At 41.6% G+C, this 27,726-nt stretch overlaps 1 protein-coding gene across 5 annotated transcripts in view; it reads right to left on the bottom strand.

Moving 5' to 3' along the window:
* EFCAB6 (EF-hand calcium binding domain 6) overlaps positions 1–27,726 on the bottom strand; it is a 103,608-nt gene that overhangs the window by 55,700 nt on the left and 20,182 nt on the right. For 4 of the 5 annotated variants that reach the window (XR_013231062.1, XM_077337812.1, XM_077337814.1 and 1 more), the window contains 9 exons: positions 27,375–27,499; positions 22,148–22,296; positions 19,274–19,384; positions 17,293–17,404; positions 15,066–15,236; positions 14,666–14,737; positions 14,386–14,546; positions 1,283–1,453; positions 154–325 (listed from right to left, as the gene is read on the bottom strand). Coding sequence is in view for 4 of the 5 variants with exons in the window: in XM_077337812.1 (XP_077193927.1) it covers positions 154–325; positions 1,283–1,453; positions 14,386–14,546; positions 14,666–14,737; positions 15,066–15,236; positions 17,293–17,404; positions 19,274–19,384; positions 22,148–22,296; positions 27,375–27,499 (1,244 nt within the window). In the remaining variant the exon portion in view is untranslated. The remainder of the gene's footprint in view (positions 1–153; positions 326–1,282; positions 1,454–14,385; positions 14,547–14,665; positions 14,738–15,065; positions 15,237–17,292; positions 17,405–19,273; positions 19,385–22,147; positions 22,297–27,374; positions 27,500–27,726) is intronic. The other variant, XM_077337813.1, reaches the window with a different exon arrangement.

The raw sequence follows: 27,726 nt of genomic DNA, 5'->3' as shown, positions 1-27,726 counted from the left end.
CACTTCTTGAAAATTTCCAGATTTTTCTGCAGCCAGCAATGTACAGTACCGATTTTGCGATTGCACAAAAGCCATGAAATTAAATAGGAAACATCTCCACAAAACAATATACATCATTTTGGATGAGAATGTCCAAATAAAATGGGAAATCACCTTGCGGAAATCAGTTTTACTCAATTTCCCACCAGCTTGCTTGGTATAGCAAAGAAAACAGTCTCTAAGGTTTGTTTCTCGTTGCAGGATACCGTCCCTCAGTCTTTCCATAACTTCATCCACAGTTCTGTTCTTGGTGCATTTGTAAGCATAGTCTTCAATCTGTTTGATTCTAAAATTGGAAGATTAGCAACAAAGGCAAGTATCTTAAATATAGCCACATAAAATATCTGAGTAAACATTTAATGATTTGTATTGTTGCAGTTACAGAGTACATTTGCCCATCAGAGGTTTTTACAAACTGTGACAATTGTTGAGAAAGCTATAATCAGATTTCAAGGATTATGCCATGTGGTCAGTTTTAAAACAGAGCGGTTGATGAGACAAATATTAAACTGACAGAGAACCTTGTGAGGGAATCTACCTCCTCCCACTGGCACAACTTCTATGGAACAGACTGGGTCAGCATGCCTCCTCCTCTCAGATAGAGGTACTGCCAATTGCCTGCCTTATTCAAGATCAGTAGCATCTTTAGAGACAAACAATATTTTCATGGTATAAGCTTTTGATAGCTATAGCTCCCTTCATCAGAGCTTTGAATCTTGAAAGATTTATACCCTGAAAATCTCATTGGTCTCTAAAGTGCTACATTACTCAAATCTAGCTGTTCTACTGCAGAGCAACATGGATAACCTATGAAACCAGGGCCTCCTAGCTGAGGCCGAGACAGCCCTTCAATGGCTGCTCCACTGCTGAATCACCTATGGGTTGAGGAAGAATATCTTCCAATAAATATGGTTGCCACCCCCCCCACACACACACACACAACTATGGGACATGGCTGAAGCTTCTAAGCCCTCTCCTGACGAAGATGGGGCAGGGAACAGGGAAGGAAAATAAGATAGAAAGCCTGTGGAGGTTCGTTTTCAGGCAAAACATCAGAAGACCTTCCAAGGAAAATAGAAAATTTCAGTGAGGTTAGGAAACTGACTTAGAACCATAGAGTTGGAAGGGGCCATGCAAGCCATGTAGTCCAACACACACACACACAGAGTTTTACATAACACTTGTTTCTAAACCCTTGGCAGAGAACTAACTACACTAGCAATCACAAATACTTTTACAATACCTTTCCGAAAGGTCCACCTGCCTTTTTTCTTCTCTTTGTTGACTTCCATGGGATGAAGGGCTGTTTACTATGGCTATTAATTCCTTTGGCAGATCTGCAACTCCTAAACTATGCAAAAGCATTCTGTAGAGGACCCCTTCTGTGGTATCATCTTGATACCTCTGATATAGCCTGAAAAAAACAGATTTAAATAGTGATGCTTGCATGGGGGAAAAAACTGTGTAATGCATATAAAGTATACCAGTGTGTAAACAAGGGTCAGGTCCCTAAAATGCTTAATATGCCTCTCTCACTAATTCTATTCAAAAATTAAAATATTGATATTCCACCTTTCCTAAGGGCTCTGGGCATCTTACCAATTACAGTAAAAATACTACAATTTAAATAGATTAACACCGCCTTTCCCCAAATGTCCACAGTCTACCAAATGTAGATTAGTTAATCTATCATATTTCCAATGACCACTTATGTTTGTGAAAGTTGGACCATGAAAAGATCAAACAAGAGTAGAATCAATTTGTTTGAACTCTGGTATTGAAGATGGCTTCTGTTAGTCCAATGGATGGCAAGAGTCACAAACAAGGAAATACTACAGCGCATAAAGCCTGATCTATCACTGGTAGGCAAAATCACGAAACTCTGGCTCACTTACTTTGGCCATATCATGCAATCCAACACAATGGTGAAAGCAATTGTGCTAGGATTGGTCAGTGGAAAAAGGAAACCATGCTGATGAACACAGTAGTTAGATACGATCAAAATGGATACCGGCCAGAACATTACACAACATTAAAAAAATGGTGCAAGATTGGAAATCATGGTGGCAGCCGTGCCATAGAATCGGCAAGAATCAGTCTCGACCGAATAGTCTCATCATCATCTATACCCCATTAAAAAGCACTTGCAAATAAAAAGGCTTTGCAGTGCCTGCTAAAGTTTTAGAATGACAGGTTGCTCCCCAAAGCATAAGCTACGATTGAAAACACATAGGTTGATGATGTCAGGTGAAGCACTTTAAACTGGGCCAGTAGTTGGCAGTCCGTAGACGGCACACAGGGACATAAGGAAAGAGAAAGTCTTTTAGATATGTAGGTCCTGGGCCATGAAGAGTTTTAAACCGAATGACCATGTGAACAACAAATGTTAGGACTGAGACCAACTACCACAACATTTATGAACAAATGTAAAAGTGTGTTCTGGGGTATATTCACACCCCAAGCCAAATTCTAATCTTGGGGATAAAAATCAGTTTGTGCTGGCAGAAGTTATTGTGTTTCACAATAACTAAATAGCTGGTGATTGAAACACTTTCACATGAGGCAGAATGTTTCTTCTGAGGGCAGTGTCCCATTCCTTCTTGCATAATGCATAACTAACACCAGTCCATTTTTAAAAATAAATCTATAATTTTCATTTTCAAACACAACAAAAACTATATTTTGAACCTAGAGTTTAGTAGATGCGCATAAACGTCCATACATCTAAAAACAATGATCTGTGCCAAGGAAACAGAGAAGGATTCACTTACTGGGCTGAAGGCAAGAGCTGCTCTAAAATAGGATGGGGTCCTGCTTGTAGCTCTAGAGCATGACTCTTGAAAAGTGCTTCCAACCTCAATGATCTGTTAAGGAAGTTTGACGTGCTGGTTTTTAGCCCTCCTGGGCACCAGTATGCTGAATTAGAGTGCCCATGTCTGATCCAGCAAGGCTCTACTTATGTTCTTAAGACATAATAGAGGGCATTGCATATCTCTCAGCAGTCCTGCCATCCACACCAGCCACGTGGAATAGTACTCCAAAGGTTCGATTTCCACACTGGGAGCATCCGGAGGCTGGCCAGCTAGATGTCTGAACATAGCTGAAGATGGCCCACTCATGCTGTCTGCTGACTGGCTTTCCCACACATCTGTTATATGGATTGGCAAGCCCCCCCATATACATCCTGCAATTATTATCTATGCCCATACACCATAGTTCATCAGATGCCAGCAGTGATGGGAGGACTATCTGATCTGCTACCATTTCAGTAAGAATCCTGTGCCTTTGAAAGCTACATTGACAGACTACAGACTTACAAGCCAAGCCATCCCAATCAACTTTAGTGTCCATGAAAGGGAAGGCTGTGCCAGACTGACAATTGTCTGAACAGCTTGTAATAAAGCAAGAGCTACTTGGCAACCCCATGTCAGAGCACAAATTCCATGCAGCTTTCTGCAGCTGTTGGTCATTGGTTTGGTATACAGTTCACACAGCACTGAGAATGGGGTCTTTCCTGGCCTCCTCACCACTCAGATGGCTGCCTGCACAGAGATCAAAGTGAGACAAGTACTAGTGAGTGACTATGTGACCAAAATTAAAGACAAACTGACTGTCAAGGTTCTACATGTTGCTCTGTGTGTCTCCCTTCTACCTTTGAAGGGGTCTTCTACAGAGAAGGCTGTTGGGGTACACAGCATAGACATACATTGTTTGTCGTAAGTTGCAGTGGAACAGTGACTGCTTTGTGGGAGCTGTCTTAGTGATGCTGGGGCCCTGTACAAAAGTCAAGGTGGGAGGGCTCACCCTTTCATTTTTACTCAAGCCACTCACTATTGCCTCCCCTGTTGCTCCCATCTCTAAATAAGACTCTGGAGGTTTCACTAATATCTCATGTCCATTTATTCATGGGGGAGGAGTAGACAAATGTCATATATTTGTGAAATCTGAATCTATGGGGGGAAGCTATACAAGTACGGGAGAGAACACAGCACCTCAGTTGCCCAAGTGTGGAATGGAAGATGGACAGAATATGTAGCCCTGTAGTGTTGGAGAATGTGAACAATTCCAACATTGGGGATGGGGACTTCTCTATCTATGGAGGGTGGAAGGAGATTATCAACTATGATTGTGAGGAGGAAAGAATCTTGCCCCTAAGTAAGTCTTGGGGAGGACGTCCCAAGTTGGGCTGGAGTTTCCCTCATTTCTGTATTTGCTTCCCTTTGGTTGTCATTACTCCAACTTCTTTGCTCCATTTACTTTTCATTTTCTGCCATTTTTCTACCTTGCTTCTTTCTGCCTTTATTCTTTTCACTCTTTGTTGTTGTTAGGTGTGAAGTCGTGTCTAACCCATCACGACCCCATGGATAATGATCCTCCAGGCTTTCCTGTCCTCTTGTTGTTGTTATGTGCGAAGTCGTGTCCGACCCATCGCGACCCCATGGACAATGATCCTCCAGGCCTTCCTGCCCTCTACCATTCCCCGGAGTCCATTTAAGTTTGCACCTACTGCTTCAGTGACTCCATCCATCCACCTCATTCTCTGTCGTCCCCTTCTTCTTTTGCCCTCGATCGCTCCCAGCATTAGGCTCTTCTCCAGGGAATCCTTCCTTCTCATGAGGTGGCCAAAATATTTGAGTTTCATCTTCAGGATCTGGCCTTCTAAGGAGCAGTCAGGGCTGATCTCCTCTAGGACTGACTGGTTTGTTCGCCTTGCAGTCCAAGGGACTCACAAGAGTCTTCTCCAGCACCAGAGTTCAAAAGCCTCAATTCTTTGACGCTCGGCCTTCCTTATAGTCCAACTTTCACAGCCATAAATTGCAACTGGGAATACCATAGCCTTGACTAAACGCACTTTTGTTGGCAGGGTGATGTCTCTGCTTTTTAGGATGCTGTCTAGATTTGCCATAGCTTTCCTCCCCAGGACCAAGCGTCTTTTAATTTCTTTGCTGCAGTCCCCATCTGCAGTGATCTTGGAGCCCAGGAAAATAAAATCTGTCACTATCTCCATTTCTTCCCCTTCTATTTGCCAGGAATTGAGAGGGCCGGATGCCATGATCTTTGTTTTCTTGATGTTGAGTTTCAAGCCAACTTTAGCACTCTCCTCCTTCACCCGCATCAACAGGCTCTTTAGTTCCTCTTCACTTTCTGCCATTAGAGTGGTATCATCTGCATATCTGAGGTTGTTGATATTTCTCCCTGCAATCTTGATCCCAATTTGTGACTCCTCTAATCCCGCATTTCTCATGATGTGCTCTGCATACAAGTTAAATAGGCAAGGCGACAGTATACAGCCTTGCCGAACTCCTTTCTCAATTTTGAACCAGTCAGTGATTCCATGTTCAGTTCTCACTGTTGCTTCTTGACCTGCATATAAATTTCTCAAGAGACAAATAAGATGCTCTGGTATTCCCATCTCTTTAAGAACTTGCCACAATTTGTTGTGCTCCACACAATCAAAGGCTTTAGCATAGTCAATGAAGCAGAAGTAGACGTTCTTCTGGTACTCCCTAGCTTTCTCCATGATCCAGCGTATGTTGGCAATTTGATCTCTAGTTCCTCTGCCTCTTCGAAATCCTGCCTGTACTTCTGGAAGTTCTCGGTCCACATATTGCTGGAGCCTAGCTTGTAGGATTTTGAGCATAACTTTGCTAGCATGAGAAATTAGTGCGATGGTGCGGTAGTTTGAACATTCTTTGGCATTGCCCTTCTTTGGGATTGGAATGTAAACTGACCTTTTCCAATCCTGTGGCCATTGTTGAGTTTTCCAAATTTGCTGGCATATTGAGTGTAGCACTTTTACTGCATCGTCCTTTAAGATTTTGAATAGTTCAACTGGAATGCTGTCACTACCACTAGCTTTATTCTTGCTCAGACTTCCTAAGGCCCATTTGACTTCACATTCCAGGATGTCTGGCTCCAGGTCAGTAACTACCCCATTGTGGTCATCAGGGATGTTAAGCTCGCTCTTGTATAGTTCTTCTGTATAATTTTGCCACCTTTGTTTGATCTCTTCTGCTTCTGTGAGGTCCCTACCATTTTGGTCCCTTATCATACCCATCTTTGCATGAAACGTTCTCTTCATATCTCCAATTTTCTTGAAAAGATCTCTGGTCCTCCCCATTCTATTGTTTTCTTCTATTTGTTTGCACTGTTCATTTAAGAAGGCATTCTTATCTCTTCTAGCTTTTCTCTGGAATTCTGCATTCAATTGGGTGTATCTTTCTCTTTCTCCCTTGCCTTTCACTTCCCTTCTCTCCTTAGCTATTTGTAAAGCTTCCTCAGACAGCCATTTTGATTTCTTGCATTTCTTTTTCTTTGGGATGGTTTTAGTTGCTACCTCTTGTACAATGTTGCGAACCTCCGTCCATAGTTCTTCAGGCACTCTGTCTATCAGATCTAATTCCTTAAATCTATTTGTCACCTCCACTGTGTATTCGTCAGGGATATGATTTAGTTCATACCTGAGTGGCCTAGTGCTTTTCCCTACTTTCTTCAATTTAAGCCTAAATTTTGCAACAAGAAGCTCATGATCTGAACCACAATCAGCTCCTGGTCTTGTTTTTATTGACTGGATAGAACTTTTCCATCTTTGGCTGCAGAGCACATAGTCAATCTGATTTCTGTGTTGACCGTCTGGTGATGTCCATGTGTAGAGTCGTCTCTTGGGTTGCTGGAAAAGAGTGTTTGCTATGACCATTGTATTCTCTTGACAAAATTCTACCAGCCTGTGCCCTGCTTCATTTTGTACTCCAAGGCCAAACTTGCCTGTTATCCCGGTTATCTTTTGGCTTCCTACTTTAGCATTCCAATCCCCCATGATGATAAGCACATCATTTTTGGGCGTTGCTTCTAGAAGGTGTTGTAGGGCTTCATAGAACTGATCAACTTCATCCTCTTCAGCAGCAGTGGTTGGGGCGTAGACCTGGATCACTGTGATGTTGAATGGTTTGCCTTGGATTCGAACTGAGATCATTCTGTCATTTTGGGGATTGTATCCCAAGACTGCTTTTCCTACTCTCTTATTGATTATGAATGCTACTCCATTTCTTCTGCGAGATTCTTGTCCACAGTAGTATACCTGATGGTCATCTGAATTAAATTCACCCATTCCTGTCCATTTTAGTTCACTGATTCCTAAAATGTCGATGTTCAGTCTTCTCATTTCTTGTTTAACCACGTCCAGCTTGCCTTGATTCATGGATCTGACGTTCCAGGTTCCTATGGAATAAAAATCTTTACAGCATCGGACTGTCTTTTCGCCACCAGTTACTTCCACAACTGAGCGTCCTTTCGGCTTTGGCCCAGCCGCTTCATTCATTCTGGCGCTACTCGTACTAGCCGTCTGCTCATCCCCAGTAGCATATTGGACACCTTCCGACCTGAGGGGCTCATCTTCCAGCGTCATATCGTTATGCCTATTGGAACTGTCCATAGAGTTTTCATGGCAAAGATACTGGAGTGGTTTGCCATTGCCTTCTCCAGTGGATCACCTTTTGTCAGAGCTCTCAGCTATGACCTGTCCGTCTTGGGTGGCCCTGCACGGCATAGCTCATAGCTTCACTGAACTACGCAAGCCCCCTTGCCACAACAAGGCAGCGATCCTTGAAGGGGGTCCTGTCCTCTACCATTCCTCAAAGTCCATTTAAGTCTTAGCCTCCTAAATATTCTTTTCCTTTCTTATTTTCCTTTCCCTCCATAATCTTCTATTTTGCTTCTCTTCTTTCCACCCACTTTCTTCTTTCTTTCCCTCTAGCCTTTCTTCCTGTCCTTCTTTACCTCCTCACACAGTACATCAATGGGGAAAGGCTGCTAGAGCCCCACCTGCAGGGAAAGCAAGGGGTAGACAGACACTTGTTGAGGGCCTTGGGAAGCCTTTGGCTATAGCTTATTTCCCCATCTCCCTCACTGTAGAAATAGCCGCGACTGTGATGGGTGACAATGGCAAAGGTGAGATTGAGGCTGCTGGCTCCTTCATTCTGACTGCCCTAATTGCCAGGCCAGCTGCTGCAACTGTTATTCAAGGGGCAGGTGGTGTGTAGGGCTGCCAGCTCGGGGGTGGGGGGGGAGAATTCCTGGAGATTTGGGACAGAAAGCCCAAGGAGGTGAGAATTTGGGAAGGGAAAAGACATCAATAGGGCATAATACCACAGAGTCTACTTTCCAAAGTAGTCATTTTCTTTCTGTTGCCTGAAGATCAGTCGTAATCCCAATAGATCTCCAGTCACCATCTGGAGATTTGACAACCCTGATGGTATGGCATCAGTGGGGAAAGAAACTGAAGAGATTTGATCAACAACCACCTGTGTAGGGTGGGAAAGGTTCCTCTGCCTCCATCCCTTGCTCCAGAGAGACAACCAGAAATGGTGGTCTGGGGTACTCCAACATGGGAGGGGGAGATTTCAGCATGGGCCCTTCCCAAGCACAAGGCCCAGGACAACTAAATTTGCCCTTGGCAATAGGCACCATGGGTGTGTGGCCAACAGTAGCATAGATCCAAGTGAGGTGGCTGGTAGTAACCCCAAACTACATTTGGGTTTCCTGTGTTTCCCCACCTGCAGGAAAAGTATTGATACCCTTCTGAATTCCTGGGCTGATACACAAAATAAGTTCAGGAAGCCAGAGAGTTTCAGTGGTTATCAGCAGAGGATTAAGCTTCCCTCCCTTGCTGACCTGTGTAGAGTACTTTGCCCTTGCACCTACCCTTTTTGCCTGTGCCCTGAAATGGATTACCTTTAAGTATTCTGATCAGAACACTGTTCAACAAATGCAACAACAGTGCTTATTCCCTCCCTTGGCTGTTTGTGCTAAGAGTCCCCTCTGTGCTGTTAAGTGCTCTTTAAGTGCTCATCTCCTCCAACATGCCAGCATAGTAGTTATATAATTTTTAAAATTTTACTGAATTTCTCTCTCTTTCCTCTCCAGTGGGGACCCGAAACAGCTTCCATTATTCTCCTTTTGTCCATGTTATTTAGTCATCATAAACCCTGGCGAGATGCAGTTAGGATTGGGTGGTAAAACTACTGCATTCAAGTAAGAGGAGAATTCATAAAGTGATAGGATACATCCTTTTATGAACATTGTTGAAAACCTCCTTGTTAAGGCAACATTCCCTGTCTCGGAATGGGCATCCCTTGTCAGATCAGTGTTTGCAAATCACTACTGCCATCCACTGTTCCTCAGAATTATAATTTTGATAATTTTGACAAAGGCAAAACATACAAAATAAGAGGGACTGTAGTGAAGGTTTACATAATGATTTAAAGAGAACAAAATCAAGTAAAAAGTTTATAGCACAAGGAAGAATCCGTATAATCAGAGATGAACTGTTGAAAATATAGTTTGCACACCTGATGTATGGTATGATAAATTCTCAGGGGAAAATTAGGTCATAGGAAGATCTGGCGAATGAAGGAATAAATATTTAATGGTTGTTATATTGTCAATTAACTTCAAGACAAAAGAAGGTCATAAGCACCAAAGTTGTAGTTTTAAGAGAGATGGTAGAATTTGTTGATCACAAAACAAAAAGAACATTTGTTAGTGTATTTATAAGTTACCATTCCAGCAAGAAACAGAAGACAGTTATTATTATAATGTTTTAAAAATTATTTTATGTAATGAAGGGAGTGTTGGAGAGAAAACATTTTCTATTTTTTTGTTTATGATATACAAATACCTTACTTTCTGTATCTGTCTAAAAATAAAAAATGTACAAAAAAGTATTAATTATCATACACAAAGGCTTTCATGGCTTGGACCCCCATTTCTGCTAGATCTTCCCTTATACTCCACCATGACAGCTTTGCTCACTGGACCAGAGGCTTCTACAGCTGCCAACCTACAAACAGGCAAAATAAACAACTATCTGTACACTTGTCTTCTGCATCCTGGGCCCCACCTTACGAAATGGCTGGCTTTAGGAGTTTAGGAAGGCTCCCATTCCCCTGGCTTTCTGCAAACTATGCAAAACAGAAGTATTCAAGAGCAGAGGTCTCCAACCCCCGGTCCGCAGCCCGGTACCGGGCCGTTAAGGCCATGGTACCGGGCCGCCAGCAGCTGTGCCTGCCTTCCCCTCCCCCCGCAGCGAGAGGGGGGGAAGAGGCAGGCGCGGCCGCTGGCACGCCAGCGACGCAAACGCACACGCGTGGAGCCGCCGCACATGCATGTTTGCGCCCCCTGCTGGCGAAAACGCACACGTGCAGCTGTTCTGCGCATGCACGTTAGTGCCACCTAGTGGCGAAAACGCGCATGCGCGGCAACTGCACGTGCGCGTTTACGTGCAGCTGCTGTGGCCGGGCCGCCAGCTCTCTCCCACCCTCGGAGGCGGTCCCCGACTACAAGAAGGTTGGGGACCGCTGTTCAAGAGGACTTCTCTACGCAGGTAGTAGAGTTGCACTATACTAATTGTTTCACAAAGTTACTTGGATAAATTATTAGGAACTGGGGGCTATATTTCTGTGTATAGATTGCTGAAACTAAGATTGTACTGTGTAATTTTTGCTTCACTTAATGTCACATATTAATATTTAAGCTTTGCTTCAATTCTGTTTTTAGACTTTTGGTTGGTTCTATAATCCTAATTCTTATTGTATTATTCTTTGAATGTCCCACCATGTTGATTGTACTGTCTCTCTCTGTGTAATGCACCTTGAGTCTAAATGAGAAAGGTAGACTATAAATATAATGTACATAAATAAATAAACGGGAACTACATTTGTACTAAACCATCTGTCTATAAGCTTTCAAAAAAAAAAAAAACAAAGTATGAAAGGCATTTAAAGGAAATATGCAAGTTTAGCCTGAATTCTGGCAGGTAAACACAACAACAAAAAATTATAATAGTTTGGATGTTATTACAAATTTCGAAGCTATTCTTAGTTTTCCAGAACTTTTTAAAATCAACAATTGCTTCTTAAAGCTTTTATCTAGCTCCACGGTTTTTGGTTTGATCACGGATATAAAATGGCCAAGAAAGAACTGGTTAAATACACTTGACAAATCCATCACTATACATCTGAATCTTCTATTAATCATCTTATTTCTATGAGATCTGCATACATACAGCTACTTAAGGAAAAGAAATCCGAATGTGCCAAACAGCTGTGGTTGGAACTTGAGCAGGTGGTTAAAGCAAAAAATGAGCTGTGATTTTAGGAGATAATCTTGTTAGGGTTTGGTTGTTTTCTCCCCCAGCTAGAAACCCAAATCTCAGGAACAGACTGGTTCTTGCACTTTAATAAAGTCTCTGGAGTAAATTTCCCCCCTCTTCCATTCTGGTGAGGGAAATGGACCATTGGGATTTCTTTTATGAAATCTCAACTTTACCACAGTGGCCCCTGCCACAGAGGCTGAGGTTAAGAATCTTATAACATCTCTAACACTAGAAGAGGATATGATACCTTTGGAAATATATACACTTTTTCCAGATTGATAGGCCCAGATTTTAGCAAAGATATTTATCCAGACTAATGAATCTGGAGTTTTCCCATCAAGTTGGAAATCAAGTCTTGTAGCTCCAATCCATAAGAAGGGTAATAAATCTGACAGAACTATTGTCCATTAGTCTACTTAACATCACAACTAAAATATACAGCAAACATCTCTTACAAAATTGGGCATTGGGAAGCTCTCAGTAATGTCATTCATCCACACAGTCCGGCTTTAGGAAGGGCAAATGCACAACTGACCATTGACAAACCCTCTTCTAGTCAGTTTACAGAGTATTCATGACCTACAAAAGCCCTTTTTGTGGCTTTTGTTGGTTAAAAAGCAGCCTTTGATTCAATTGATAGGAGCAGCCTATGGTTGAAAGTAGCCAAAATGAATATTGACAAGTGTTTGCTGTTTCTTATCCGAGAACTGCATAGCACAATCCATGCTAAAATTAAAGTTGGCGTCACCAGCTCCCTAGCTGAGGAAATTCCAATACAAAGGGGAGTAAAGCAGGGTTGCATACTAACTCCCATGCTTTTCGACCCTTATTTAAACAACATAATCCCAAGGTTATCTGACCCAAAGTTCATCCCACCATTGCTAGGATCACAGAAAATCTCATTTTGTTATATGAAGATGTTATATGCATTTAATATGGGCCTGATTTCTCTTACGGGGATGGGTTTTTAAAGGATGCTGCAAGAATTGGGAGATTATTGTATAGAGGAATCTTAAAAAATAAACCAATCCAAAACTTAAGTTCTGGTACTTCAAAAAAAACTCCCCAAATCTGGCTTATACATGAAACCACAATCTATCAGAGCAGTTCCTTTAAAAGTTTAGTAGTGACGTTACTTTTAACTGGAATGCCCATATGGCAATAGTAAAATCTCTCTCCAAAACAACTGGGGCCATTCTGAACCCCCCCCCCCAACAAAAGGGAGGATGTCTTATTGATTCAGCCCTGAAACTTTTTATATGTAAGGTCATACCCAAATCTTATATGTTGATCTTAGGGTATGGAAATATTACATAATTCAAAATCTGGAATCAATACAAAACCAATTCATTCACAGTACACCTGCAGCTTTGGTACAGGCAGAATTGGGCATGCCCTCAAGTAAGGGGCCATTCATGTCACTTTTCTGAAATACTGTACAAATTTCTGTTTCTAACAACCAGCTGAGCAAACTAACTTTTCATGCATTGAGACACACGGATGCTTTCCTCCTATTCAATCCTGGATGGCTTAACGGGCTTACTGATCCCCAGTTTTAATTTATGTGATTGGATTTTTAAGATCGACACCTCCTTTGATAGGCAATTAATATTCCAGTCTAAGTTCTCCCCTTTGTTTAAATTAATTAAGACAAATCCTGAAAGTGCTGCTAATATAGCTAACATGACTTCAAACAAACCTCAGAATGGCTTTCACCGCTTTGCAATATCAGACCATGCCATCAGCCTTTCTTACAGGAACATTTGCTCAGATTTCAAAAAAATTATGCCTCTTTTTGGCCCATTATGCACGGAGTAGAAGGTCCGCATTCGGGGTGGAACGGCGATGGCTAAAATCACCAATTATGCATGCTGCAGGCAGCAACTGGGCGCAGAGGCAACGTATGTCGCCAAAAAAGTCGCATTAACGAGATGCGGAAGAAAGTGGAACTTCCTGGGACCAGGGCGCAACCAGAAGTGGCTCTGGAGTAGCCGCATGCATAATCGGATACTCTGGGTTTTGCCGCCATTGCGTTCTGTCCCGTGCGTAAGCGGTTTGCTTCACTTCTTCCTCCTCCGCGTTCTCCATGCTGCCATTTCAGCGGCCATGCATAATAGGCCTTTATGTGGAGCCCCACTTCCAGAGGTTATACATTCTGTACTATTCTGTCCTCTTTTCAAAGAACCCAGTACCAAATTTCTAGATCAGATTCTAGCAATCATTCCCTCTTCTTCAGATTCTGAAAAACTCTCATTTCTGTTATTTATTGGTGATCTCTTTATAACGAATAGAGTAGCACTCTTTGCTCTACCTCCTTGGAAGCTATAAGCCAAGCAAGGAAAAGTTTTGGAAACAAATACTCAGCAGATATATCAGCTTCATTAAAACATGTTTCTTTTTGTTGGTTTCATTTGTACTTTTATTATAACAATTTATAAACATTTCTCTGGTATCTATGTTTTAATCTGCGTTTTGTATTTTATATTGCATATTTTGTACTTATTTTATACTACTAACATTTTACAGAGAGCCAGCTTGGTGTAATGGTTAGGAGCGCAGACTTCTAATCTGGCGAGTCGGGTTGGGTGAACCAGCTGGGTGACCCTGGGCTTGCTACAGCACTGATAAAGCTGTTCTGACCAAGCAGTAATATTCATTCATTCATTCATTCATTCATTCATTCATTCATTCATTCATTCCTTCCTTCCTTCCTTCCTTCCTTCATTCCTTCATTCCTTCATTCCTTCATCATACTTATATACCACCCTCCCTGGAGGCTCAGGGCTGTCTCAGCCTCACCTATCTCACAGTGTTTCTGTTGTTGGGAGAGGAAAGAGAAGGCAAATGTAAGCCACTTTGACCGTTTACACACTGAAGGTTTCAAGCCCGGCTGCAGGCTGGAGTTTTAGTCATGGCAGGTTGCCCCACCTCTTCCTGCACCCACACGGGGGAGCATTTGGCCCAGTGTGCCTCATCTGCCCTCGATTTGTGCTCCTGCACAGGAGCTGGGGCAGTGAAGTTCCCAGCGCGTAAACGGTCTTTGAGACTCCTTCGGGTAAAAAAAAGTGGCATATAAGAACCAACTCTTTTCTCCTTCTTCTTCTTATATTGTTACAGCCTATGGCCATACAAAATAAATTCAATAACTAAGAAAAATGTAAATACATTTAAAGGCTCTGATATCTGTAACTTACGCAATAAAATGGTCATCGGTTAATGATGGACAATAGATCTGAAGAACTTTTCGAAAATTATTTCTGCTAATAACACCTGTATTTCGCGGGTCACATGCCTGCAAAGCTTTGTCAAATTCATTCCAGTATCCCTTGATTTGCTCAGTTAGAACATCTTCTGCCTAATATGCAAGAATTTTGACAAAGGAATTTAAACATTTTCAATTAGTTGAAGCATTTTATGTAGCAAAAATATAGATTTAAATAAGTAAATAAATGTCCTTTTTAAAGGGTTACTTACAATATTCCAAGCTTCAAGGACATCAGAATGCTTTTTAGTCTTCCTTGTACCATTAAACCATTTGGAATCTGTCTGTTTAAATAATATGAATTAAACTGTTTCCAGTATACTGTTTCCTGAGTATGGTACAAAGTCAAAGACATTTATTAAAGTCAAAGCAATCTCTTTTCTCCTTGCTGCATGAATACCTGGATGGGAACTCTTGCCACACACACCCCTCCCCCCCAAGAAGAAAACTCAGCTTTATTCTGGTCCTGCTATATCAGTAGCTGAATAGATTCTCTGATCTGTATCCATCTTAAATAATATCCCCAAAATACCAGTAAGGTATTAGGGAGAGGGGGTGTCAGCTCAGTTTATGCCAAATGCAAAGCCCATGTATGATCATATGAACACTTACTATTGAATCCTGATCTTCAAACAGGTTTAAAAAATTATTGTAACTGAGTTGCCCAGTGTGCTCTGGGTCAACAATCTTGATTAGTTCTTCAAAGTCATCATCACTTATTTGGAACATGATACAATCTAAAATCCGTCGGAGTTCATTTTTTGCGATTTTTCCATCTTGATTCTAAAAAGACAAACACAAGCACATATAAATGAACATTAAGGATCATTCAACTATTACTTTAATGAATGAAGATTTTATTTATTTCAAGATTTAGAAAGATTATAGATCTCTACATAGGATTCATAAACAAATGAAATGTGATTTGACTTTTTGGTCATGAGCAGTGAATGTACCCCAACGTCCTGGTTGCTTGGTTACTTTATTTTCCACTTGAAGAGCACACTTTGTATTTCTTACCCTCAATTACCCATGTCATTTATGTTCTCTTGAACAGTGTAGCTGCTTCTCAGAACATGAAATAGAAAACGAGCATAGCAGAACCACAAGATTAAGTGGTGGCTGCGAAGTAACAATAAAGGTATGGCATCATAAATGGTACGCTATGCAAAGGTACACTTGACTGATATATCTGGGGTAAATATGTTACTATTAAGTAAATATTTAATGTGACAAATTATATCATTCATTTAAATTAAATGATACCCAGTTAATTTGTAACTTAATTTGTATTAGGCAAAACAGTATCTTATATACTGTAAGGATAAATGAAAATGCCCTTGAGGAGATGCAGAATGGGAATGATGGTAACTGGAATGGTATTTCTAAATAGACTGAATCCTAGCATCTTTGTCTAAAAAGTTAAGCATCACTGAAGGTCTGCAAGCATTGATTTAGTGGGGTAAAGGATATGAAACAAAGTTTTATTTGGGCTGCCTGAGGTGTACAGCATCCCCCACATGCATTCCTGAGGCTTGCACACATCCATAATCAAGTACATAAGTAGCTCATGAACTAGTCTTGGACCCCTTTGAAAGAAATGTGGGTAAATTCATCCATCCTTACATATATGTACTAAGTAATCAATTATATGTAACTGCAATAATGACAGCATCTCTCATTGCTGCTTCTCCTTATTTACACTGGGCTTGGAACACAGATAGGATGGATACAACATCAGGTCACCTGCACTCTAAAGCTTGAAACAGATGACAGCACCAGGTTATTATTATTACTTATTATTTATTTCTCATATTTATAGGCTGCAGCTTCAGAGCAGTTTTACTGCAGGTGTGAAATGTGCTGGCCCCAAGCCTTGTCTCTGTGTCTCTGATTGTCTACAGGGTGAAACTATGGGGAGAAAGGGGTCATGTGATCACCAACACAGCTTGCTGAACTTCACGGATCATGCCAAGGAACAGCTGGAATGGCCACTTCCTCCACACAGTCACAACTGCAAATGACTATGTGATTTCAGGCAAACAAGATTAGTATACTCATGCTCACTCTCCCTCCTTACTAAGGATGTGCATTTGGTTCTACTTGAGCCAAAATATACCCTCCAAATCAGTATTTTCAGGTATATTTCAGCATTCTGAATATATCCTAGTTTTCTCAGGAAAACCCCCCAAAAATCATGAGAAAATCCCAGATATATTTGGGAATTACTGGTAGACCAAAAAAACAGTCGAGAGGCAGGAGCAGAACACACTTGCATCTCCCCTGTTTGTCAGACGTCTACTGCAGCCCCATGAAAGCTTAAAGGAACTGCAGAAGACAGCTCAAGGATCAGCGGTATGAGGGGAAGCAGACTGTTCCAGCTAGCTTGACATGGGGCTGGCTTCTTATACAGCCCAGTTTAAACTGAGCTGCAGGAGAAGCCAACCCTAGAGGCTGCAGTGCCACGTGGAACGAACTGCTAGCCACAGCATAGCAGATCTAGGGGGTTCCTCCTCCTGCAGCATAGTGTGCGTAGTGGAAAAGGACCTCTTTGTAGCACACAGAAGTTGAGCCTGAAGGGAGCAGAACCTCAGCAGAGCCTGCAGGAAGACTTCTCCCTGCAGAATAGTCTTTTTGGTGAGCTCTGTCAGGCAGCTTGGTTTAAACCATCCTGCCCAGCAGAGCCCCAGTAGAGTTTAATGGGAGAACTCTCTCCGAAGGATCAGCTCTGGGGGTGGGCTCTGTTGGGCAATTGAGTTCTAATGATTTAGCAAGATATTGCAGGAAACAAACAAACAAACAAAAAGGTTAAGTAATGATAATAAATAATATTTCTCACTCTGTCAAGCATAAGAAAGGCTTTCTTTAGTGATGAATATGCATCTTGGATATGTCCATGCAGCTTTAGGAGAATACGGTCACTTGCAAAAGCTTCATTTAACTTTCTGCTTCTGTAAGAAAACACACTGAATTATCAGGCACTTATGCAACACAAGCAATAAATGTACATCTTCAAAGAACGCAGTGTTTTCCATCAGTTCTCTCTCCTTATCTCGGATCCACCAGCCTCTGATAGGTCCTAAGTTCAATTTCCTGATCATCAACCTGCCAGGCTCCATTGGTAGGAATGAATCTGAACTGACGGGCATAGCTCTCTTTTGTCCTTTTGTATTATAAGGATGTCATTTATAGGCTCCTAAGTAATATTTACCCTAAAAGGGTGGGCATTATCAGGTTGATCTTAGACAACCCTGCCCTGTCCTTTACTCACAGGCTGAAACATATTACGAGAGAGCAGGCCATAGTCCACGATACAAACCTTAAACAGTTCAAAGCTGACATCTGGCTTTTCCACACTCTAAATCTATGTCTCTAGGTAATACTAATTATGGGAAAATGCACAAAAATGTTGGACGAAGGAAACGGCTACAATTGGGGGATGGTGATGGAACAAGAGCTCTCTGTGTGAGAATGACAAGTTCTTTTGATATATTCAGCAGATCTACTGAACCCTAAAGCTAGGAGTGTGCATTTGGATATTCCTGAGCCAAAATTTAAAAAATTCATTTGAGTTCATGTTGCCTTCAAGGTGCTGGCTGCTTCTGTGGCCATTAAAATGATGAGCAGTAGACTGGGACTCCAAACTACAGAGGCCAGTCTACTGACTATTATTTTCAGCCTACCCAGCAACTGATTGATGGTGTAGTGTAGACCCTTTTTTCAGTGATAGGTAGACCTGGTCTTCAGAATTTGGAGACTAGGTCTTCCTGTTGAAATAGAGGCTATTTAAAGGGCTGGTATGCTGATATCAGTCTGGCACACAATACACACACTTTCTCTCCCCCCCCCCCCCGCTTCCTCAAGGAGTATCTTCAAGCCCTTAAAATACATTAATTTAACCTTAGGGGCATATTTTTTGAATGCTGAAATCCCAGAACACAAAAACTGCTTGAAATTGTTTAGAAAAATGATACCACCACTGACTCCACCCTCACAAATGTTGGCAAAACAGAAATACAATTAAAATGAAAATTGTTGAAGTGTGCACCCTACCTCAAAGCTCTTGATGATTATTTAATGGTTAAATAGACCTAAGTTCATATCCCTACTTTGCCATAGTTTACTGGGCTACCTTGAACCAGTCATATACTCTGAGCCTAACCTACCTCAAAGGGCTGTTGTAAGGATTAAATGGATAAGAAATTGATTTAAGCTTCTTTAGGTCCCCATTGGGGAGAAAAGATAGGATAAACAAACAAAAATATTTCTTATCTGTAGATTATTTCTGTAGATAGCTTTATTGACAGATTAGAAACATGGAAAATTTAGAAATAATGCCAGGAAAACACTGTCCTAATTTTCAGTAGGATCATACTGAACAATCACATTCAGAATAGCAGAGACCATGTGACCTCACAGAAGTCGGGTGAAATCCCCGAAAACCCAGTCTCCCCTGTGTTCTTGGGAACCCACAGAAGATTTCCAGTGAGTCATGTATAAGAAGGTCAGTAACATCAGACTAGCCTCCCCAAAAGACTGCTTAATCAGTGACCACCACTACAGTCTTTCTTTGCAGTGAGCATTTGCTGGAGTTTTAGAGGCATTCTCTCTTCACACATCACAATTTTTTTGGCGCACACCTAAGAATAACTGGCATTAGTGCAGTAATGGCTATGGTTTCAAAAAGTGTGGCAAACCTGGTCCTCTGCTATGTAGTATGTGAACCAATCCCTGGTGATAGGGCAAAGGAGTAAAGCTAGGGTATTCTTGGGGAATCATGGACTAGAATCTTTGAAAAATAACTGGAACCATTTTCTTACCGAAGGTGTTTTCTTGTAGGAGATGCCTGGCGACAATGAAATGTAATGGGATCTTGAAACTTATCTAAAAATCTTTCCCAAGCCATACTTTTAGACAATTTTATTCCAAATCTGATAAATAAAAAATGCATATTGGTTTTAAGATATTGTATTTTATAGAAAAGCATATATACTGTTTGGCAAAACTGAATCACACTGCCTGGGATGTTGTAAATGGAAAGACAATACAGAAATGTTCTAAATAGATATATTTAGCCAGATTTAGGGAACAATGTTAAGCAGGTCAAACCAAAATTAAGTTCCATTTCCTGCCTTACACCCAGGAAAGCCATTCCTGCTAGGATCTGCGTGTGGTGGAGAGAGGCCTACCTAATGCACACAAATCCTGGGGCCAACTTAAACCATGCTGCAGGAGAAGCCAGGCCAGGCGGGTTTTTTTTAACCAGTATTTTTCTTCTTACATCTATTAGACCTAGAAAACATTCAGGATTTTTAAAAAACCAGATTCAAACACCATACCAGTATTCGGATCTAGAAGCTTTCAGAAATACCTAATTTTTTCAGGTCTGATGGACTCAAACTGAAAATGACTGATTACAAATAATGTGCACCCCTAATTCTGAGTCAGAAAATTCAGGAATTAGAAGGTTGGAGTTATCTCATTTGCATAAAATTGTTGCAAGTGAGCAAGTATTGCACATTTCATTACTTATTTAAGAAATCCATATGTGAGTTTTTAATTATTAATAGCCAAAGCAACTATGACACACAATATTGAATATTTGTGTACTTCTGTGATATGGAGCCATATATAGGCCTTCAAAAAGTGTCTACCTTTTGCCTAACCTTCATCCTCTCTGTTGAAATCTTCTGAATGGTTAATCAGGCTTTCATCTATAGAGTCTGTATTGTCAGGCTTTCAACTATAGAGTCTGGCTGAATTGTTATCCCTGTGCCATGCCTTCATAAAAGGAACCCAGAATATGAGTCTGGGGTTAAATAAAGAGAGAAACTTGTTTATACATGGTTTGCAGTATCAAACAATAAATCTCTCAGTGAGGAATAGAGGGAATAGAGGCAGATGCTTCTAATTAATTTGCAGACTAGAAGCTGAGGAAAGTCTGGAAAAGTAAATGAGCAGGCCCGACCTGGATAGCCCAGGCAAGCCTGATCTCATCAGATCTTGGAAACTACGCATGGAAGGGCATACTGGGTATGAAGAGTGTCAACTGAACAGTGTAGTTATTGGGGTCTGGGCTGCATTGGAAAGGAATGTAAACCAACAAATGACCACTCAGTGGTAGGATGATCAAACCTAATGAAAAAAAAAACTGAGTTGAGGCTTCCAAGTCAGCTGTGATAAGAGTAATTGTTTACTCAAAACAATTGCTGAAAACCACTCTAGTTGAATTGGTTTTTCGATAGTCCTCCTCAGCAGCCAGTATCCTAAAGTAATAAAGACAAAATTCAGAGTAAGATACAGTTCTGTAGTACGATATATATTGTGGGTGACCTAGATATATCATACTTCAGAATTGTATCTTATTCTGAAATTTGTATTTTGGATGATGGCTGCTGAGGAATTCTATTGAAAAACTAGTTCAACCACTGTGGTTTTCAGCCATTGTTTTGAATAAACAGTTACTCTTATCACAGCCGACTTGGAAGCCTCAACTCACTGTTTTGTCTTTTGGAGAGGAATAGGTCAGCTCAAGATAAGGTTGTGCCAATGCTTTACGTTGATGGGGCAGGGCTTTGGAAAGTGCAAAAAAGATCAACAGAACATAATCTTACCAGTTTACTGCCCTCCGTGCATTGAGTGATTATGCATCGAGTGCATTGAGTGACTCGGGTTCTGGACCTGAAGCAAAACATCATCAGGACCTCCTCTCCACCCGCTAGTAGTGGGAGGGAGGGGGGGAAGTTGAGCTGCCGTTCTTGCCATGCCGGTAATATTGGCAATGTTATTATTGTTTTTATGGGGTTTTAATGGGGATTTGTGATATTGTTACCCACCACAAGCCGCAAGGGAGTGGCAGGATATAAATCTAATAATAATAATAATAATAATAATAATAATAATAATAATAATAATAATAATAATAATAATAATAATCATCTCCAATTTTCTTGGGTGCAGCAAGGGATCAGGCATGCCAATAGCTATTGGGAATGTTTCTAGGGACTGATGGAGATTCCCAAGAAGTGGCATCAGCTCAATGAGGCTGTGCTTATCCCATGCCTGACTGATCATCTTCTACAGGGGCAACAGAAGGTAGAGCATCCCAAAAGACATTGAGTACAAGTGGGTATGGGAACACATTTGGCTTAGGACACTTGTACTCAATGTGCCCTTTGACATCCTGTATTACGGCTGCTTCCTCAGACTGTGCGCTATCCTTCCCTATGACCCAAGAGCCCTCTGACAATCCCTTACAAGGGGTGGTGGAAGCTGCTGAAGGATAGCAGTGTTGTGGAGCATAGTAAAGATGGTAAAAAGCTTGTTGACTGCCAGAGGCTGGATGGCCCACTGCCCTCCTGTATGGCAATGAAACTGTATTTTCAGCTGGTCAAATGCCTGCTTGATGGCCATGCATGTCTGGTGGTGTGCTTGTTTGTAGGCTGTTCTCCAGTGCTATCCTGGGGTGATATTCACTTACAGTTGGGTGTTCTATACTATTCCTACTGCATTGCTTGTTAATGGTATAGCCTGCCTTGAGAAAGAAATGAATGAAGCCTTAGATTCTACACAAGAAAAGACACAAATTATATCATCAATGCAAATATGCTATAGATATCGCACCCCCGAACACTGATGGCATAAGGATGCAATGCTAAAATATATTTCCCAAATAAAAACACGCAATCTTTCACCTGTTCATTAGCTCTTGAAAAACATCAGCTCGTATGGGAAATATAAACGTGTTAAGGACTGATTTTAAATATTCCAAAGAAACAAATCCACTACGACCAACGTCGAATGCTCTGAAGGCTTTTACAAGGTCCTGATAGACTGCACACATCTGCAAAGAAAATAATTGATAGTGCTTAGCTCCTAAGAAAGCAAGCCGAGGAAGCTGTTTGAGACTCATATACTTTTCAACTGAGACTTCGGTTGAAAAGTGCAAGAATTCAGTAGCACCTTAAAGATTAACAAAATTTGTTTCAGCTCATGCTTTTGTGAGTCACTGATCACTTCTCCAGACTTTCCTCTTTAGTTTAGGAAAACAGTGTTGGAAGAAAGCCCTTCTTCCCTGTGCCACTCTCCCAAGCCAAATTGTGCCTCAGAGCACTTGATAATATTCCCTGATGTTACATGTGACTTCAAGTTGGGTCAAAGAAACAGCCCTCCCATGGCTTTGTTCCCACTTGACAAGGCATGAGGGAACAAGAACTTTTGGGGTTGCTGCACCGCATGCCTGTGCTAGATTAGGGTCTCATGTTAATTTTTGAAGATCCACAAGATTGTGTTGGCAGCCGCAGGATGGGTCTATGCCTGCTGTCTCTTGGGTGAGTGCTGAAACATGAAAGATAATCTCAGACTGAGAAGAGAACTTATGCACAGCACACAGATGGGCCCTCTCAATTTTAATTCCATCATCATGGAAAAGGTGGTCCTCCTCTTCATTTGAATTTAGAAAGTAATGCAAGTCAAAGCTTTTTAGGTGAGCCTTTTTAAAAGTGTCAGACTAAAAGCTGATCGACCCAGGATTTAATTGAATCCCCACTCTGGTATTGAAGCTAGCTAGGGTGACCATGGACCAGCCACACACTCTCAGAAAAACCCTACATCACAAGGATTTTATGAGGATAAAATGAAGGAGAGAACAATATAAGCTATTTTGGATCCCCATTGGGGAGAAAGGTGAGGTATAAATGAAGTTAAAAAATTAATTTTGATTTTGTTTTTCACATTTATTATTAGTCTGTGAACTACCTTGAGTTTCTTGATAGAGAAAGCCAGTGTGTGGGGTCAATGCCTCTGCCCTTGCACTTACCCCATGGAACTGCAAGCCCCACTGCTGCACCAAAATGCCCCAAAGTCAGGGCAGTTATCTGCCAAGACTCAGCAGTCTATGCAAGAGTCAGCCACCCTAAAGGAGCACAGCTGACTCTCAACAACAGAAGCCACCCATCCTAATTCCTACCAAAGACCACCCCAGTACTAAGACCCAACGAAACTCTGACAAAGGGGCAGGGAGAACAGGGAGAAGGCTGGGCAAGAAAGCCAACTCTTTAAAGAAGTCCACCAGGAAGAGCTAGGGAGCTCACCAATCCAAGGCAATGATCCATTGGACCAGGGGCATGTCACTCCCCAGGATTGAGTTAGAGAAGGAGGACTGGCTGAGCTCAGGATTGACCCTCCCTTGTGGAAGCAATCAGAAGGCATGCTTCTTTAGAAGTATCCATGGAGAAATAGCTAGATCCATTTCCTGGCAGGTGGGAATAGGTAACTGCCACAGCAGAGAGTAGAAACTGATTGAAGAGAGGCTTCCTCTTGGCTCTATTCTGAGGTTTCGTCTTGAGACCCCTGCCCAACTAAGTCAACCTTGGAGTGTGAGGCAACCCTGGACTTAGATCCAGTCCCAGTGGAATTTGACAGTGAGGCATCCAATTTTTTAAATAAATAAATCTACATGACAAATATACTAGCCTCGTGCCACCATGTCATGGCTTTCTGAACAAATAGCAGAAGATATATGCAGTGGCTGGACGTGGTCAAACAAGAAATGACAAGACTGAACATCGACATTTTAGGAATCAGTGAACTAAAATGGACAGGAATGGGTGAATTTAATTCAGATGACCATCAGGTATACTACTGTGGACAAGAATCTCGCAGAAGAAATGGAGTAGCCTTCATAATCAATAAGAGAGTAGGAAAAGCAGTCTTGGGATACAATCCCCAAAATGACAGAATGATCTCAGTTCGAATCCAAGGCAAACCATTCAACATCACAGTGATCCAGGTCTATGCCCCAACCACTGCTGCTGAAGAGGATGAAGTTGATCAGTTCTATGAAGCCCTACAACACCTTCTAGAAGCAACGCCAAAAAATGACGTGCTTATCATCATGGGGGATTGGAATGCTAAAGTAGGAAGCCAAAAGATAACCGGGATAACAGGCAAGTTTGGCCTTGGAGTACAAAATGAAGCAGGGCACAGGCTGGTAGAATTTTGTCAAGAGAATACAAAGGTCATAGCAAACACTCTTTTCCAACAACCCAAGAGACGACTCTACACATGGACATCACCAGACGGTCAACACAGAAATCAGATTGACTATGTTTCATGCAAAGATGGGTATGATAAGGGACCAAAATGGTAGGGACCTCACAGAAGCAGAAGAGATTAAACAAAGGTGGCAAAATTATACAGAACAACTATACAAGAGCGAGCTTAACATCCCTGATGACCACAATGGGGTAGTTACTGACCTGGAGCCAGACATCCTGGAATGTGAAGTCAAATGGGCCTTAGGAAGTCTGAGCAACAATAAAGCTAGTGGTGGTGACAGCATTCCAGTTGAACTATTCAAAATCTTAAAGGACGATGCAGTAAAAGTGCTACACTCAATATGCCAGCAAATTTGGAAAACTCAACAATGGCCACAGGATTGGAAAAGGTCAGTTTACATTCCAATCCCAAAGAAGGGCAATGCCAAAGAATGTTCAAACTACCGCACCATTGCACTAATTTCTCATGCTAGCAAAGTTATGCTCAAAATCCTACAAGCTAGGCTCCAGCAATATGTGGACCGAGAACTTCCAGAAGTACAGGCAGGATTTCGAAGAGGCGGAGGAACTAGAGATCAAATTGCCAACATACGCTGGATCATGGAGAAAGCTAGGGAGTACCAGAAGAACGTCTACTTCTGCTTCATTGACTATGCTAAAGCCTTTGATTGTGTGGAGCACAACAAATTGTGGCAAGTTCTTAAAGAGATGGGAATACCAGAGCATCTTATTTGTCTCTTGAGAAATTTATATGCAGGTCAAGAAGCAACAGTGAGAACTGAACATGGAATCACTGACTGGTTCAAAATTGAGAAAGGAGTTCGGCAAGGCTGTATACTGTCGCCTTGCCTATTTAACTTGTATGCAGAGCACATCATGAGAAATGCAGGATTAGAGGAGTCACAAATTGGGATCAAGATTGCAGGGAGAAATATCAACAACCTCAGATATGCAGATGATACCACTCTAATGGCAGAAAGTGAAGAGGAACTAAAGAGCCTGTTGATGCGGGTGAAGGAGGAGAGTGCAAAAGTTGGCTTGAAACTCAACATCAAGAAAACAAAGATCATGGCATCCGGCCCTCTCAATTCCTGGCAAATAGATGGGGAAGAAATGGAGATAGTGACAGATTTTATTTTCCTGGGCTCCAAGATCACTGCAGATAGGGACTGCAGCAAAGAAATTAAAAGACGCTTGCTCCTGGGGAGGAAAGCTATGGCAAATCTTGACAGCATCCTAAAAAGCAGAGACATCACCCTGCCAACAAAAGTGCGTTTAGTCAAGGCTATGGTATTCCCAGTTGCAATGTATGGCTGCGAAAGTTGGACCATAAGGAAGGCCGAGCGTCAAAGAATTGAGGCTTTTGAACTCTGGTGCTGGAGAAGACTCTTGCGAGTCCCTTGGACTGCAAGGCGAACAAACCGGTCAGTCCTAGAGGAGATCAACCCTGACTGCTCTTTAGAAGGCCAGATCCTGAAGATGAAACTCAAATACTTTGGCCACCTCATGAGAAGGAAGGACTCCCTGGAGAAGAGCCTAATGCTGGGAGTGATCGAGGGCAAAAGAAGAAGGGGACGACAGAGAATGAGGTGGCTGGATGGAGTCACTGAAGCAGTAGGTGCAAACTTAAATGGACTCCGGGGAATGGTAGAGGACAGGAAGGCCTGGAGGATCATTGTCCATGGGGTCGCGATGGGTCGGACACGACTTCGCACATAACAACAACAATATGCAGTGGCATGCAGCAACAGTTCCTAATATTACATGGGGAAAAAATAGAAAGACTCTTAAAGAAAAAATAGAGACTCTTAAAGACCTGCTGCTTAGAACTTGCTGCAGAAGTTGGTTTGGGATCATTGTTCAGAAGCCACATATTAATGAAGTGTCTATGATACTTTGCATGAGGGAAACCTCTGATAAATTAAATATATATCTACTTTATCAGGAAGCTCTCGGTAAGGGCAATGGCATGTTTGATCCTGAAGAAGACAATACAAGTGTTGCCCCTGCTACAACATGCCACAGGACAACACACCACAGCAAACCTTGGCAGAGCAATTGGGCACTGGATCAACAACTTTGCCCTTGGAATGGCACCAGTGACCCTGAGAAAAGGATGCCGCAGTGTTGTAATGGGCCTCATGATGAAGACTGCTACGGTCCAATTGTCAAGGCATTTGGAACTTGGCTCCCATATGAGGGCAACCTGAATGCTTTTCAAGAGGTCATAGACAGTCCAGGGGTATACCCAATCTGAAAAAGGCTCTTTAAAACTATGGAGGAAACAGGATGAGGGGTATTTTTTCCACTTAGTTTGGTGCAGAAAAAAAGAGAGGACTATAAGATACTTTTCATCTGTCTTCTCATCAGGATCTGATTGTCTATTTAGCATAATTAAGATGTTGATGGGGGCTTGTATACTAGCTCCATATACAATAACAGCAAAATTGAGAATCTGATATCACTATGCTACCCCATGATCTCATCACTATACTTAGTAGTAGGGTTGAATAATGGCTACAGTCTGCAAGTCTCAACATTACCTAAAATGTAGGACTATAAAATTGCAGAATGGACCCATGCTTTTCCTCTGTTCCCTTCCATTTTTTTGCCTTTGCTATCTGAATCACAGGATTTGAATGCTCACAGAATTTGAATGGGACGGACAATGTAAGATAGATGTTTTTAAAATAAAAATAGTAAAAAGTTAATTTTTAAAGTTACAAATCAATTGTCACAATGGAAGTAGGTATCAAAGAAAAGACAATCTACCAGTAATCCCACATTCTTGGTATTCACTTTCTCTCATAAACAAAATGGCTGTGGTGTGTGTATAACTTTTTGAATTTCCCAAAGACCATACCTTCTCTCTAAAATCCTTTGCAATGCCATCTAGATGAATTTTTGTTAAATTATATTCTGAAGTGGTAGGTGCGTGTAGTTTTGATCGGCTTTTCCCATTCTCTGGTGAATTATTCTGGTTCTGCACTGTTAAGGAAAGCTATAGTTTAGTACGTCTGCAAATAACAATGGTTATTTGTCCACCAATAACAGCGGTTATCAGCGTAATACTCTTGAAATACAGGTATATTCCAGATCCAGTTACACATTAAAGAATCCCAGTCTATACCAACATCCTGATTCTGAATATTCCTGGTAGTATTTGGGATTATCAAGGATCATAGTTTTAAAGTGCCAAATCAGGGGGGAGGGAG

Source organism: Paroedura picta, chromosome 5 (genome assembly GCF_049243985.1).
Source record: "Paroedura picta isolate Pp20150507F chromosome 5, Ppicta_v3.0, whole genome shotgun sequence".
Lineage (NCBI taxonomy): Eukaryota > Metazoa > Chordata > Lepidosauria > Squamata > Gekkonidae > Paroedura > Paroedura picta.
This window is presented reverse-complemented; position numbering and strand designations above follow the sequence as displayed.